The 14,791-nt window shown below is 37.8% G+C and overlaps 1 protein-coding gene across 1 annotated transcript in view; it reads left to right on the forward strand.

Moving 5' to 3' along the window:
• The window catches only part of LOC118340923 (adhesion G protein-coupled receptor F5-like), a 29,227-nt gene that overhangs the window by 2,456 nt on the left and 11,980 nt on the right, over nucleotides 1-14,791 (forward strand). The window contains exons 2-13 of the mRNA XM_035679087.1: nucleotides 3,675-3,770; nucleotides 3,849-3,902; nucleotides 9,316-9,367; nucleotides 9,523-9,675; nucleotides 9,770-9,934; nucleotides 10,664-10,816; nucleotides 12,977-13,141; nucleotides 13,687-13,830; nucleotides 13,920-14,090; nucleotides 14,250-14,259; nucleotides 14,371-14,561; nucleotides 14,726-14,785. Of these exons, the coding sequence (XP_035534980.1) occupies nucleotides 3,675-3,770; nucleotides 3,849-3,902; nucleotides 9,316-9,367; nucleotides 9,523-9,675; nucleotides 9,770-9,934; nucleotides 10,664-10,816; nucleotides 12,977-13,141; nucleotides 13,687-13,830; nucleotides 13,920-14,090; nucleotides 14,250-14,259; nucleotides 14,371-14,561; nucleotides 14,726-14,785 (1,414 nt within the window). The remainder of the gene's footprint in view (nucleotides 1-3,674; nucleotides 3,771-3,848; nucleotides 3,903-9,315; nucleotides 9,368-9,522; nucleotides 9,676-9,769; nucleotides 9,935-10,663; nucleotides 10,817-12,976; nucleotides 13,142-13,686; nucleotides 13,831-13,919; nucleotides 14,091-14,249; nucleotides 14,260-14,370; nucleotides 14,562-14,725; nucleotides 14,786-14,791) is intronic.

Raw genomic sequence — 14,791 nt, forward strand, 5'->3', positions numbered from 1 at the left:
TTCAGTAGTGTATGTAAGAGCATTTCACATGTGTTTGTGAGAGGTAATTCTGAATAATGTCCCTGACGGCCCCTCATAGTTATTGCACACTGACTCAGTTGTACAATCCACAGCACAGGGCCTGCATAACTGGAACTTCAAACATATTGAGTGCTTAACACAAATAACAATACACAGTTATGTGTACAAACAATCATTCCCTCAAGCGAAAAAGCATTCTTGGATCTAGGCCATTGTAGTTGAAGTTTAGTTGAATATTTAGAATAAGGTTTGTTTGCGTGTCTTGGATACAGCAATATGACCAGTCTGTGTTCTGCAGCAGGGAGGAGCCCTCAACACTGGTAAGGGGGCTCTCAATGGGATGCAGCAGCCATCACCAGTGGGGGCACTGTGCCCTGTGTGTACTGTCACTGATTCCACCCCCTCAGTACCCCCCTAATAGGGCCCCCGCCAGGTGATCTGGACGTGAACAGGCACAGCACCGGGAGTTTTAAAAGCTGGCATCCTGTCTGCTGTTTCCTTACAATAAATTTATAAAAAACTCTTCGTCAACAGTTCTCAAACCCTCCATGTCTGACAGAGTCCTGAAAGCAACTGTGGTGGTGGTGGTGGTGATAATGATGATGATGATGATGATGAAGATGACTTGTCGTGTTTAAACGTGTTGGAGTTTGTGGACATTTCATACAGACTGCAGTGGATTCCGACAGACAGCTGCTGGGTTGTTTCATATTCATTATTTGTGATGACAGGCTGCTGTAGATGCTGACTATCTGCTCAAAAGTAGCGTTGTTTGTTGCTGCTTGTGTTGTTGGCCGCAGTGTCTGCTGGTTATTGTAGTAATAGCAGGCACACATTGCTTGAAGCCCAGTTTGTTGTCGTGTGTGTGTTGGTTATGTGGCTGTACTGTGTAGGCTGGATAGCTGTGTGTGGCTGTATGAGCATCCATCATTACTGAATATATCACATGCTGAATGCTGATTTAATCAAAAGAAATATTATGAGCCTAGCTCTGATCATGCAAATAACATCAGAAGTTGTAATTCTTCAGTATCAGCAGGTCGCTGTTTAATGATAAATCCATGGCACTGTAATCCACATTTCTCCTTCTTTCCTTACAGCCTGTAGGTTGTCTCTCTGGCTTTCTCATTAGCAATTCAAGGGCCCACTACAGGTACTCGTCCCCTCTTGCAGTGAGACATCTGCTAGGGCAAGGTTTCTAGCATTGTTTAGATTCTTGTTTTTTGGTTAGCTGTCTTAAAGCAACAACCTTGGATATTGTGTTAACATGTGTTATGCCTGTGGACTTTCCAATTACTCAACAGTAACAACAAAGACATTTTTGTTATTTCCAGACATGTTTTAATGTAGCTGCTGGTGATACTTTCCAGAGCCACATGAGCAATATACTGATTTCTTTATTGTCTAAAAGTGGCTGAGCACACAAAAAAACATCCTTTCTCTCTTTTCTCTTTTCATTTGATTAGCTGATTATTGTGGTTATCTTTATTAAAACACTATGTATGCAGTATATTTTAATCTTTTCGGAGGCTTGCTTGCTCGCTTGTTATAAAGCTTCTTATAATTATCAATATATACAAAATTCTTCTTGAAATTATGCTAAGTGAAAAAGAAAGTACCATTTGTTTAAGCTACTGTCCAAAGCGTAGTATTAGCTAGCAGAGGAGGTGTAGTAGTTATGGTTTTAAATTACATTGACTGACAATTAGGAGAAAATGTGTTGCTGACTGGTGCCAAGGCTCAGATTCTTACTGGAATAGCTGTGAAACCTGCAGAGCAAGTACTTCAGCCATGATGCTGATTGGATTCTTTTTGCTACGCGTCAATGCCACTGTGTACATTTCTGCCGCTATGGAGTCTGTTGCTGAGTTTGACCAACACAATAGGGGATGAAATAGGGGTTGGGTGTCCTGCCTAAGGGCATTTTATGGACACAAAGCAGATTAGGGGTTAAATTCGCAGCCTACTTGCCACAGGACCAACTGTCTAACTTCTAAACCACATGCAGGTGTGATGCAGTTATTGTACTGAATATGCAACCACTTACAGATAACACAGCCACAGGTGTTACTTGTATCTGAAACTTCACACGCAAAAAAAACGAAATTTAGAAATGTCACTGTATTATTAATCTTATTGTTTTCATCTTTTTCAGTCTGGTTTCACTTTTGATTATTCACTTCAGTCTTTCGCAGTATCAACAATCTGATCTGGATTACATATTAGCTTACATTAAAACTAAAGTTATATAAATTAACCCAGCTCAACTTTATTTATATAGGACCTTTCATACAAACATACAGCCCAAAGTTCTTCACATAACTTCACAAACTTTACAAACTTAAACAACACACGAATACACAAATGAACAACAATAAATGAAACTTTGCTGACAATTTATACAAAAGACACAATAAAATGTAAAACATAAAAAAGTAAAATTGACACAGGGAGACAAATAATGTAAAAAAAAAAGTGACAGTGACTCAGAACCTAAAAATGAAGTCTATAGCATATCTTAAATTAAAAGCCAGTTTTAACAGATAGGTCTTCAATTTCCTAGTGACAAAAGTAAGCAATTTAAATTGCTTACTTTCCTAGCAAAGTAATTTTCCCCAGCAATGGGATTACTTTGATATTGGATGCTATAATTACTATTGGATGACCTCTGGCATTTAAAATAATATTAAACAAAAGAATTATCTTTAATTACATAATATTACATTAATTTGACACTAGAGACAGTGTTGCCTTCATGGCATCATTAGTGAAGAGAGATTATTCAATAATTCAAATAATTTGAGTTATAGAAATCTTCCCTTATACTGAAGTCTATGGCCTCTGTTAAGAGGTCTAGGTGGTCCAGATGCCAGTCCGTGTGCCAGCGCCTCTGCAGCTCTGCACCATCTGCAGCACTTAAAGTGTACATAGAGCAACTTGCGTTCTCGTCATCATGTTAGTAGCCATCATTGTGCACACCAAAAGGCCACTCTTGAAGTTGAAAGCAGGAACTTGATGTCTATTTGAAAAAACTTTAACAGAGGCTGCACGTCGCCATCGCACAGCTTCCTCGTTCTTCTGGACTTAAAAAACCTGTTGGCTATCCATTAAAGTTAGCTACTTGGTGTGTTTTTGAAAGGGGTGGAAAAGGAAATGATTGGTATCGGGGTACAATTGAATGAACCAAGTGAGGCTTGTACATATTTGTGATAGTTTGCTGCGAGAACCATACAGAAAGTCTTTGACCTGCCTGTGACTCACCAAGTCCTAGGCTGTTTGTCCATGCCCTCGATACATAAAAGCCTTTTCTGAACTGTACTGTGAAAAAAAAATACGTAGTAAATGTACTTGATCAAGAATGTTTCTGTAACTTACAGTTAGTGTCACTTAAAATTGCTAAAAGCTGCTTATTGCATTACAGTAAGTGGAGTGGTGCTTCACAAAAGACAGTGGTGATACAATCAAATGTTACCAATGCAGAAATGCTAGTTTCTGTTGATATTGTCAGTTCAATTCAATTCAATTTCAATNNCGTTTTTTTCTAAGTTTAACATCATATTGTCACAAAACAAACAAACCATAAACAAACTGAGTGGAGGAGCAGCTGGAGACACAGCGACAGGTACAACTCACCGTCCCTGTGTGTGTTTCAGGAGAAGGACGAGGTCAACAGTCTAAACAAATACAGTCACAATTTCTTTGGGGTCTATTGTACCTGCAGCCGGCCTTACCCAGACCCAGACGACCAGGTGAGACCCTGCAGCTGACCCTCACCTGTCCACCAGGTGTGTGCTGGTTCCTTCATTAACTGTCTGTTTTGTGTCCAGGTGGAGGATGAGATGATTCAGTGTGTGGTGTGTGAGGACTGGTTGCACGGCAGGGTGAGTCCAACACTCACGACCACTTACTGCTCTGTACGTGCCACATTCACTTATTCATTCACTCATTCGCTGATGGCAGCGGCTCATCAGAACAGAAACTAATCGCTCATTCATTCATTCACACACACACCAATCCAGGAGCAATTTAGGGTTTAGTATTTTGCTCAAGGACACTTCGACATGCAGCAAGAGGAGTCGGGTATCGAACCACCAACCTTCTGATTAGTCAGATCAGTCCGATCAGCTGCCCAGCTCCTAACAGTACCGGTGCAGGAAGACGGTGAATGAATGAAGCTGTTGTAGCGCCCCCTGCTGGCCGACACTGAAGCTGTTTGTGTTTACAGCACCTGGGCTGTTTGGTTCCAGACTGTGTGGAGCTGCAAGAGATGATCTGTGAATCCTGTATGAACAAAAACCCTTTCCTCTGGACCTACGCTGCTCACCTGGCAGGTACATCCTTTTGTTCACCTCACACCGCTCACTGATACTAGCATCAGTACCCAGTGGCATCATGTACTTCCTGTGGGTGTGATTCAATTTGTAATTTCAATAAAGCGTCAATTCATAACAGAAGTTATCTAAGGACACTTTTCAAATAGAGCAGGTCTAGACCGAACTACATCCGTGTTGACACTAAAACAAACACTAAAACAATACTGACAATGTAAGAAAGTGTGTCAAAATCCTCACCTGGTGCACTAACATTATTTCTGCCGGTTTATTTGAGTGTTTAAATTCTCGGTCTAAATTTTGTGCACCATACTGTATACTGACAAATGTATGACCATCCTGCATGCAATGTTTCACCATTAAACAGATGGGAAGATGCACCTTTAAGCCTGTCAGTGGAGACACAAAATGATACTAACTGACTGAAATCTGGAGGAAACTGTGAGTGTCAGCTATAAATATATAAGAGAATACTGAATAAATATGCTGAGCATTCTTCTCCAGACTGCATGTAATTTAGATGAGCGTGTTTGCAATGTATTGTTGAGATTTGGGAGGAGTGCTGTCTGTTTAGTGTTGTGTGTTTAAAGAGTCTTGCTTAAGGGCACTTGGCTTTGTTTGTTTCCCAGCAGCTTTAATATCATTAGGTGTCATTTCATGTACAAGTTAGTGACTGCTTGGCTATACTTAAATCACTTCTAGATTCACAAGATTCAAATGAAAATGTACTTTCTGTTAATTTAGTTAATAAAGAATTACACTGCCTACAGAATAAAAGTGAGTCACCTGTGCATTAATTGGCAGTCTGGTCTGCTGCACCTGGATTTATCTGGATTTAAATGTAGCTGCCACTGTGTTGAACACTGATTCATGGTCTCCCAGGTACTCCCTGTTATCATCTTACATTTCAGACAAGGAAGCTGAGGGAATAACTAAACCTGTTGAACCACTGCCAGCAGTGTGTGTCCCTTACTATGTTTCAGGAAGTTTTTCACACTGCGTGTTTCCCATAGTTGCACTTACAGGTTGACACAGAGCATAGAGGCTTATGCTCTGCGGGCTTCTATGATGAATACAGATTGAACACTTAGAGCAGAAGAGAGATGAAAACAGAGTTATGGTAAGAAAATTGTCTGATTTACATTCTGTGAAAATGCTTATTTGTTGGGACTTTATTGGAAAGGTTTTTTAGAGTTGGTGTTTTTTAGGAATGGGCTCACTGACAGAGCTGGTTGTTTACAGTGTGAGCTCCTTTCTGATTTTTCTATAGTACCTTTCAAGCAATCCACAGTTTTGTAAATATTTGTGTGTTACTGTGTGAAAGGATTGAGATAACAGTGAAATGATTTTCCCTGATTGTCAGTTGGTTTGCTTTGGCTCATCCACATCTCTGTTGCATTAGGTTGCAGTGTGTTTTCTGTGAAATTATTGTATATGGTTGGGCTTAGTGTTGCCAATACTTTTGTGGACTGACAAGAACAAAACTAATAATAGACTGTTATTCTTCGACATTAAAGTGGGTCAAAAGACATCTTCATGTGTTAGAATATACTTTGATACGTTAGATTTCAGCAGTTTGACTTTAATGTTTAACATTAACTATTAACTGGTTTCTCACAGTTTAGTCCAGTCTGCCATTGCTGTTTCCATTTGCATTGTAGTAGCACTTGGCTTTCCAGTACTTGGCTGATTCTCAAGTGTAATTAGTACAAAAACAGTAAAACAGAGTAAAATATTACAGTGTTACTGTAAAACAGTGAATATAAATGTAAAGGTACAAAACTCCAAACTCAATGATACAATTTACTGCACTGTAAAAAAAGAAGAAGAAAAAACTACTTTCAAGGGCAACTGTCTTCATTACTCTTCTTCTTTAAAGAAAAATTATTAATCTTGAAGTTTTAGGGGGGGGGGAACGGTTAATAATTTTAGTTGCAACTATTTAATTTTCAAGTACCAAAATAATGAATCTGGTTTACAGCTCACTGAACAACAAATTAAGAGTTTTTGTTTCAAAAGTTTGACTAAAAAAGAAGTGAAGAGGAAATTGTGCGTTCTCTCAACTTTTCCATTTTACAGTGTGATATTGCTGATCAAACTGTAATCATACATTCTTTATGAAATATATGTGCATATGATTGTATAGAAAAATGTATGTATGATAAATGATGAGAAAAATATGATTATAATAATTATAATATTAACACCAGTTAAATATTCTTTAAAACTCCCAATTTCTAAATCACCAACATTACTAAAAAATGACTAATTATCACAGCATTAGACAGTGCTGTATGATTTTACAAAGTGTTTCTGTATCCATATCTGTCATCACTGAATGATAACAAGTGCTTCAAATCTATGAATGAGAAACAGCATAACCTTTGTATTCTCAGGCACTGCACTTATCGGTTTTTAAACCTTTATTGTAAATATGTTTTAATCTGCACTTTGAAGCACTTTGACTGATGCTATGGGAATACATTTATGTATTAATTATTGTTACCTGTTTAGAGATCAGGGATCTATATTTTTCAAGGGAAACTTGGCAACAAATGCAGCAAAGAAAGAACAAAGAACTTCAAACAAGTCTGCTTAAAGCAATACTCCAAACACAGAGGATGGAAAGAGCAAGGGAAAATAATGTTTCATATCCAAATACTAACATTCAGAATCATATAAAAGACCAAGTAAAGAAACCAGCTAAGACCAAAACAACATAATTCACCTAGAATTCTAGAGAAACATTCATGGGGTGGCCAGAGAGTGCACTGCAAACTTTAAGGGGTGGCAGAAATATATGCTGATTTAATCACAAATAATCGGCATAAAAAACTATCTCAAAAACATGATTGTGGCACATTAGTAAAGTATTGAATAGCCCTAGCTAAACAAAGAAGCTTGTAGTATGATTCAGGTGTTTCACCTCTCCCATAATCATAAATTAATCTACCTGGAAAGGAAGGAATCTCTGTGTGTTTGTCTTCCCTTCGGATTCGGCACAATTTGGCAAGATGATGGTGCTGTAGCAATGAACTTTACGTTTTTGGCTTATAACCTTTGGACCATAAGTCAGAAAAACTTTTTTGTTGATTCTGTGGGACCAGACAACTCTATGGATATAAGCCACACCCTAGATACCTCACCTCATCGATATCACTGATAATGGGTAGAAGATTAACAATGATGTTCTGTGTAGTTTTAATCACCTGCTGCTGAGTCCTTCTGTCCTGGGCCATGCACAAACCATGCCAATTTGCACTGTTATCAGTCAGGATGTTTGCTATCGTTTCAAGAACTTTTCACAGGAATTTTGCTTTGATAAGTTTCCTTAAGAAATATATAGATGTGAGTTGATCATGAGGTTCTCTGTGATGAGAACTAGATGTCCATTCTTGGTTGTCTCTTTTATATTGCTGACATTTTCTTTATAGACACCTTTGAATTACATTTTCATTTACAGAATGCATTATTGTAACTATTTCTTATATGGAAAGTAGCCTGTCTTTGGTTCTCTATATTCCAAATGTGTTTTATCTATTTTTAAGGTTCTAGATATAGTTGACATTTATATTGTGCTGTATACTATGCCCATAATACATAGACTCTTTTAAAAGTAGCTACATAATTTTAGCTGGAAAACGAAGTTAACTAACACAAATTAAAAAATTAAGTTTATGACATTATGCAATTGTCTGATAACCTTTTACTGCATATTATCAGCTTGGGGTGCCTGTCTCAGGGACAAATGACTAAATACATTTCAGTAATGATAACAGAGAAATGGAGGTTGCTGTGATATCATAACAGAGGTTCTTTTTTCCAGACCAATCAGATCATTATATAATGTGATAACAGTTCCTTTGTAAAGTGCTGCACCTGTGAACCAACTGGTGTTTCCACACACTCCCATTAATGTACTAACTGGCATGACAATGCTGACAGTCAACATCATGCCTCTGTGCTGTGTTAAATCACAGCACTATGGGTCTAAGTGCACACTTGGGCCAAACAAACAAGCACATGAAATGGTGCATGCCATTGGACACACACATGATTAGATGTACTCTCCTTATGATATTTTGAAGTGTCTTCGCTCATTTCTCACTAACTTCCAATTCCGAACAGGTCTCCATTCTGGCATTTTAAACATGATTCTTCTGGTGTGCCATCCAGCAACACTCGTTGATTTACAGCCAGCACTATGTGGACTCTTCTCTGTTACAGTTAAAGATACCTTGAAGAAAACAAGGCATTGAAGGTGTGTATACTGGAAAACAAGGGTTGTGTTCATTGTCTCTAAATAAGAAATATGGATCAGGGTTGGTGAGGTTCAACTTTCCTAGTTGGAAATCCAACTTCAGGGGGCGTTCCAGTCAAAATTTTCAACTGAGAAAGTACAAGAATAGAAAGGAGGGGGTCTAGTTAGCGTTACCCGACTCTCTTTCATCTCTGGTGACCAATAACAAGACTGTCAGGATTAGCAGGTAGTGCTGTCCCCTTAGCACTCCATATCTCACCTTAAGATTTGAATCACAAAGCGACAAAGCAGCAGCAATGTGATACAAGGAACTATTTTACTGTAAGTCTGCCAACACAGATATTTCTTAAAATATGGACCAGGCCCAAAGCCATGAGAATTTAATGACAAAGCTGGTAAATAGATGAATAGCAATGATGGATAATTGTTGGGACAATTATTAAGGTTAATTTAATGTTTTTTCTGTCCTCCTCTATCTTTATTGAAAGGAATGGCAATATCTAAGAATGGCTTGACCATCTTTGCCCTTCTAGTGACACTGATTATTTTGGAAACAGAGAACATCATTGAATTTTCAAGTCCCGCTTTACCGGTAGGTCCACTGTATTTACGATACTCAACAGAAAATATGGGATGACTGATGACGGGTTTCAATATAAACATTAAGCAATTACTTAAACCTGATCTGTTTTTTTGTCTCAGGTACACTATGATGAAGCACACTTTCTACCTCACACCAGGGAGAAAAGGAGTGGTTAGTCTGGAAATTATATGAAATGAATACATTTGGGAAATACACTTATTCGCTTTCTCACTGAGAGTGAGACCTTCTGAAAGAAGGTGATGAGTATAATACCTCGTACATGTCTGGTTGTCAAAAACTAACATTGTTTATTTTCTCATTTGCAGTGCTTACAGACAAATGGAATTACATCCTTGATGTTGTAGTGAATACCTCTAGTGCACAAACATTCGAGCAGATTCGGTTTGCTTTGAATGCAACTAGTCTTCCTATACAACTTGATAACAATACAGAGATCACTGATGTTGTCGTCACAACAGGTGAGCAGCATTTCTTGACCGTCTTTGACAAACTTATTAACAACTATATTACCAAGGATGACAGCATATAATTACTATTCTTCTCCTCTGACAGTGTGTTCACCAACTGGCTCTGGCTTCCAGTGTAGATGTGAGGAACAATTTGCTTGGCCGTACAGCAGCTGTGTCTTGTACAGAGCCTGTGATTCCATATCCAGTGGCATCTGTAAATGCATCAATGCCATTCCAGCTAACGGCCAGTCCTGCCAGCCAATATCAGGTAATCAAGTCGTATTTCTTTATTAAATCTAATCACAATGACTTCAGAGGTATTCTAATCACAATTCAATTCAGTGCATTCCAATGATTGGAAACATATGCAGTTGGAATGCACTGAATTGAATTGTACAAACTATTCATCCTCCACAGAGTTAAAGCAGCTAAAATCATTTTTCAGCACAGTTATCACCTGTCTCTCAACTCTACAGACTGCTATAATGTCTTTCAGCTTATTGTTTTGGTTTCGGGGCCTGCACTGTTTGGATTCAGCCTTGTTTCCAGATGTAGCAGGCAGCCAATAAACCCACTGTGCTCTACCTGTCCAGAACTTAACAAAGTTAGCAACTAGCTGGTGAACAAAGTGGCGAAATTAGCAGCTGAAGAGGCAGTTTTTTTCTCAAAAAAACACAGCTTAAAGGAGAGTAAATATTGTGAGAAAATCTGTCATTGCAGTTTTAAAAATGCTATTCCTAGCAGAACACACACACACAACATGTCGGTAAAAGTGACAAAAATATACGTAAATATATAGAAATGATATAAACATACAAATAAATGTTTATGTGGAGGTTTTTAATGACACGGCACAGGTGGCCCAACCAACAAGTAATTGTCACTACTGCAGCAAAAAAGGCATGATCCTTAACTGGCTTCCCACCCCAACTTCTGCAGGAAGTCGAACTTGTTTTCCGTAAAATTAATATTTATATTCCAATGAATTGTTTTACAGAGCTGCTATCTGAGGTTGAGTACACAGTGGATGTGGAACTGAATGTTACAGATGTCGAGACAATTAACTATCTTAGGAACATCTTGAGCAACGGCAGCTATTCCCTGGCCTTGGGTCCCATTGTGAATGTAACAGACATTGACATTACCACAGGTAAGAATGGAGCTTCTTCTGTTTTGAAAACCATAGATGCTAATATTGTGAATCACAGCACGGGGAGCCAAGTGTAGTAAAGTGCGCCGTGATTAATTCCATCATATATGTCCTGGTGATTTTCTTTGTATGTTGCTATTTTCTTTCATGAAAACCTTTCCCATATTGGAGCTAGTATTACAGGGTCTTGAAAGAATGCTTCTAGCCAGTCACCTTCTTTGCACCAATGCACAATCAAGCTATTACTGTGCAATTTCTCACCTATTAACTGAATATCTGGAGAAAGTAACACGGTAGTTAAACTTATGCACCTGTTCTCTTGATATTGAAGTGTTCAAGTAGGTCTTTCATTTTCTTTTAATGTTTAATGCATCCATTTGAAAAAGCTCCAGCACCATGTGTTAGACAAGGACTACAGCTGTTGTTTTAGGAGAGGAAAGAAGAAAAGACAAAATTCTGATTAATTAAGAATTAATGTAAATTTTTTGGACTTGGACTTTTTGTGAAATAATGGATACTTTTACCTCTTTGAGCCTCAAACAGTTATTTAAATAATACCATCTGGGAAGTTAGAGGAGAAAATTTCACTTTGGTGGAACTGCTAACCACTCATACACATACACAAAACATAACCAGAGGAACCCATGTATATAGTTATGGGCCAGCCAAAATGTTAAATTTTCCAATATCATAATAATCGTGAATCTGGACCTGCATCTTTACAGTCATTACAAAATCCGTCACTGTGGCTGTATCGCAATCATTTATATACATTTTTATATCGTCCCATGCCGAGGGGACACACAGTTCTACAGTACGTGAAGTGGAAGTATAAAGTAACATAAAATGGAAAGTACAAGTACCTCAAATTTATACTTAAGCACACTACTTCTAAATAGTTACTTTCCACCACTGGTTCAGCTATTGTCACACATAATTTTAAACCATGCTAGTTGAGCACATATAAGATAATATATGACCACAACATTACAGTGTTGGCTTTAAACTTGGACATTCACACATTATTTGGTTGTTTTTTTTGTCTTTCTTGTCCAACACATTAAATCTGGAATGAAGAGTTCCCATGCGGTTAAGGTGCTAGGTGGTAGGAATTATGGTCATTGTCTTGCTGTATGTTTGAATAGCTTTAAAGATAATCAGCACTTGAACTCAGTCACTGTTTCAATTGAAATCTGGCGAGCTGGAATAAAAAACCAACAGAATACAAAATGAGTCTCTGTCGAAATAGTGTGTCAACAGAAACATTCTTCCTGGGCTTAACAGACAGGGCAAAAGCAAGCGCTGTGTACACATGCACAAGTTAAACTTCAACGAGAAACAATTTAAAATCCTGCAGTCTCTGGGCAGCATAGGGGACCTTACTCTACCTAGTGACTGCAGAGACCTAATGATAGCCTATCAATGATTAATCTAATAATTTAATAAAATATATAAATAATAGTTTCATTTTACTCATTGTTCTCAACCAAGTGTGCAATAGGCTGTGAAAGAATAAGTGTGTAACATTTAAACACAAAATGGAATTTAATATTCATAGAGGTCCCATATAGGTTCCATGGAGGTCCCATGTGGACTACTGTACACCAAACACAGACCCTAGATAGGGCCTTTCTCGTTTTTCATGCTTTTCGCAGCCGCTGTAGTTTTCCTTTACGCTTGGAAGAGGAGGTTGATGTGACAGAGTTGCAGTCTGCCTCCACTAAATCATACACACTGGACCTTTTAGAGCTGCAGTGGGTAACTTTATCATTAACCAATCAGAGCCAAGAATTGGTTGTTGAGTCTCATTCCCAGGGAGTCAAATACAGACCCTTTGGGACCCTGGGAAAAAGACTCAACAACCAACTATCTTCAAGCCATCAACCAAAGGCACCTTTAAATCTTTCTCGGCTCTGATTGGTTCTTGTAAAATGCCATTAGGAGCACTAGAAGGAGCCAGAGGAACCAGTATTTTTCACAGATTATCTGTCTCATGTTATACTGTCAGAACAAAGTGAACATTTCAGCAAATATAACAAAAAATAATTAATACTAAAAATTACCTACTTCAGCTATAAACTACTATGTTTTTTATCGCATTTAATCACAGATTAGTTTGCTTTCTCACTTGTGTATCTTATCTTTGTTGTTATTGTTTAGTGTGTTACCCAAATGACACCAACTTCCAGTGCAGATGTGAGGATCAGCACGTTTGGTCATATAGAAACTGTATTACATACGGAGCCTGTGATGAGATCGCTGATAACACGTGTAGGTGTATCAATGGTATTCCATCTGATGGGCAGTACTGCCAGCCAAAAGAAGGTGATGGAAACTTATTTTATTATTATTATCAACTGTGTACTTGGTGTTTCCATTCTATATAGAAAACACATCATCTTTAAGTATTGTAATAACATTTTTGGGGGTTTTATTTTTTTTCTCATTAGAAGCTGTCCAGCTGTATGAATACGTAATTGAGGTCGAAATCAGAATCAGTGACATCGCACTGATAGAGCAACTAAGGGACAATTTGGAGAACATCAGTTTCCCTGTTAGAGTTAGCAACACAATCAACATCACACAAATTGATATAATATTTACAGGTAAGAACAATCTGTATGTAAAAGAATAACTGATGAAAAAAAATCATGCCATGACATTTTAATGCTTTTTGACCTAATATTCTACTTTACATAGGCCTAATGTAGGACCACATATATGAGGAAATCTAAACAAAAAATATGTATAATATAAAAAAAGATAATCACTGGCATTCAGAGCTTTCAACTGCCTCTCATAGTAATTTTAGGTGTCATCACATGACATAATGACAAAATTGTTTCGAATTACACCCTCTTTTTCAACAGTACCTTCAGTTGTCTATGAATATGAGATTTTCATTGAGGTGAACACTACAGACCCAGATCAACTGAGAAACTTTGTGGATATTCACACTTTCCCTGTCCAAGTCAGCTCCCAAATAAACATCTCAGCTGCTGATATCACTACAGGTAAGAACAAATGATTAAAATGTGTTGTAGTATCTATCTTAATAAACATTTAACTTTTTTTTAAAGAAAAAATGTGGTTCCTTTTGAAGTTTGCAGCAAAGATGGCAATGAGTTCCAGTGCCGCTGTGAGGATGACTACCTTTGGCCTTGTGACAAATGTGCCACCCATGGAAAATGTGATGGTGATGCAAACAACTCCTGTGCGTGCATTAAAGCTATTCCCACAGATGGACAGTATTGTCAGTCAATACACCAACAAAGTGAGTGCACACACTAATCCCAGTTTTATTGCCCAAAAATTATGTTTTTAAAACATTTTAAAGACATGTTCCAATGTTGAAACTGGTGGTTTTATTGCTTATTTTGAGAGATAATATTTCCACATCTTCTCACCGATAAATCTTTGTTTCTATCTATAGACTTTTCAGTGTGCCCTCTGACAACCGCCTCACCATCAACAGGTAGATGCAATCTTGTTTACCTGTGATCGTTTTGATTCGATTTTTCTTTTCTCTTAATGTATTAAAACAAAGAGTGAAGGTGCCAAAATTGTTCTTTTATGCATCTTCTCTCTGCAGCTCCTCCAGTTCTTTATGAATACCTGATTTCTATTGAGTTGAACATCTCAGATGTTGCAGTAATAAATCAACTGAGGAGCATTCTGAGCAACATCAGTTACCCCATCAGCATCAGCAACCAACTACAAATCTCTGATGTCAACATTTCTACAGGTACATTCATAATTTTGCAGTCTAAAATGTCGTTTCCAAATGGTATAATCTGTGTTTTCAGCTCATTGTGCTGGTACATGACTTCTTTCAATTTTTTTATGATTAAACATCAAGTGGTTATTTATCAGTAAAAATATGTATTCTCTCTTTGTGTTGGTGTCCAGTTTGTTCTCCGAGCAGTGGTAGTTTCCAGTGCAGATGTGAGGATCAGTATCGTTGGCCATGTGACC

The sequence above is a fragment of the Morone saxatilis genome, unplaced genomic scaffold (genome assembly GCF_004916995.1).
Source record: "Morone saxatilis isolate NCDOM2014 unplaced genomic scaffold, NCSU_SB_2.0 Contig7, whole genome shotgun sequence".
Classification (NCBI taxonomy): domain Eukaryota; kingdom Metazoa; phylum Chordata; class Actinopteri; family Moronidae; genus Morone; species Morone saxatilis.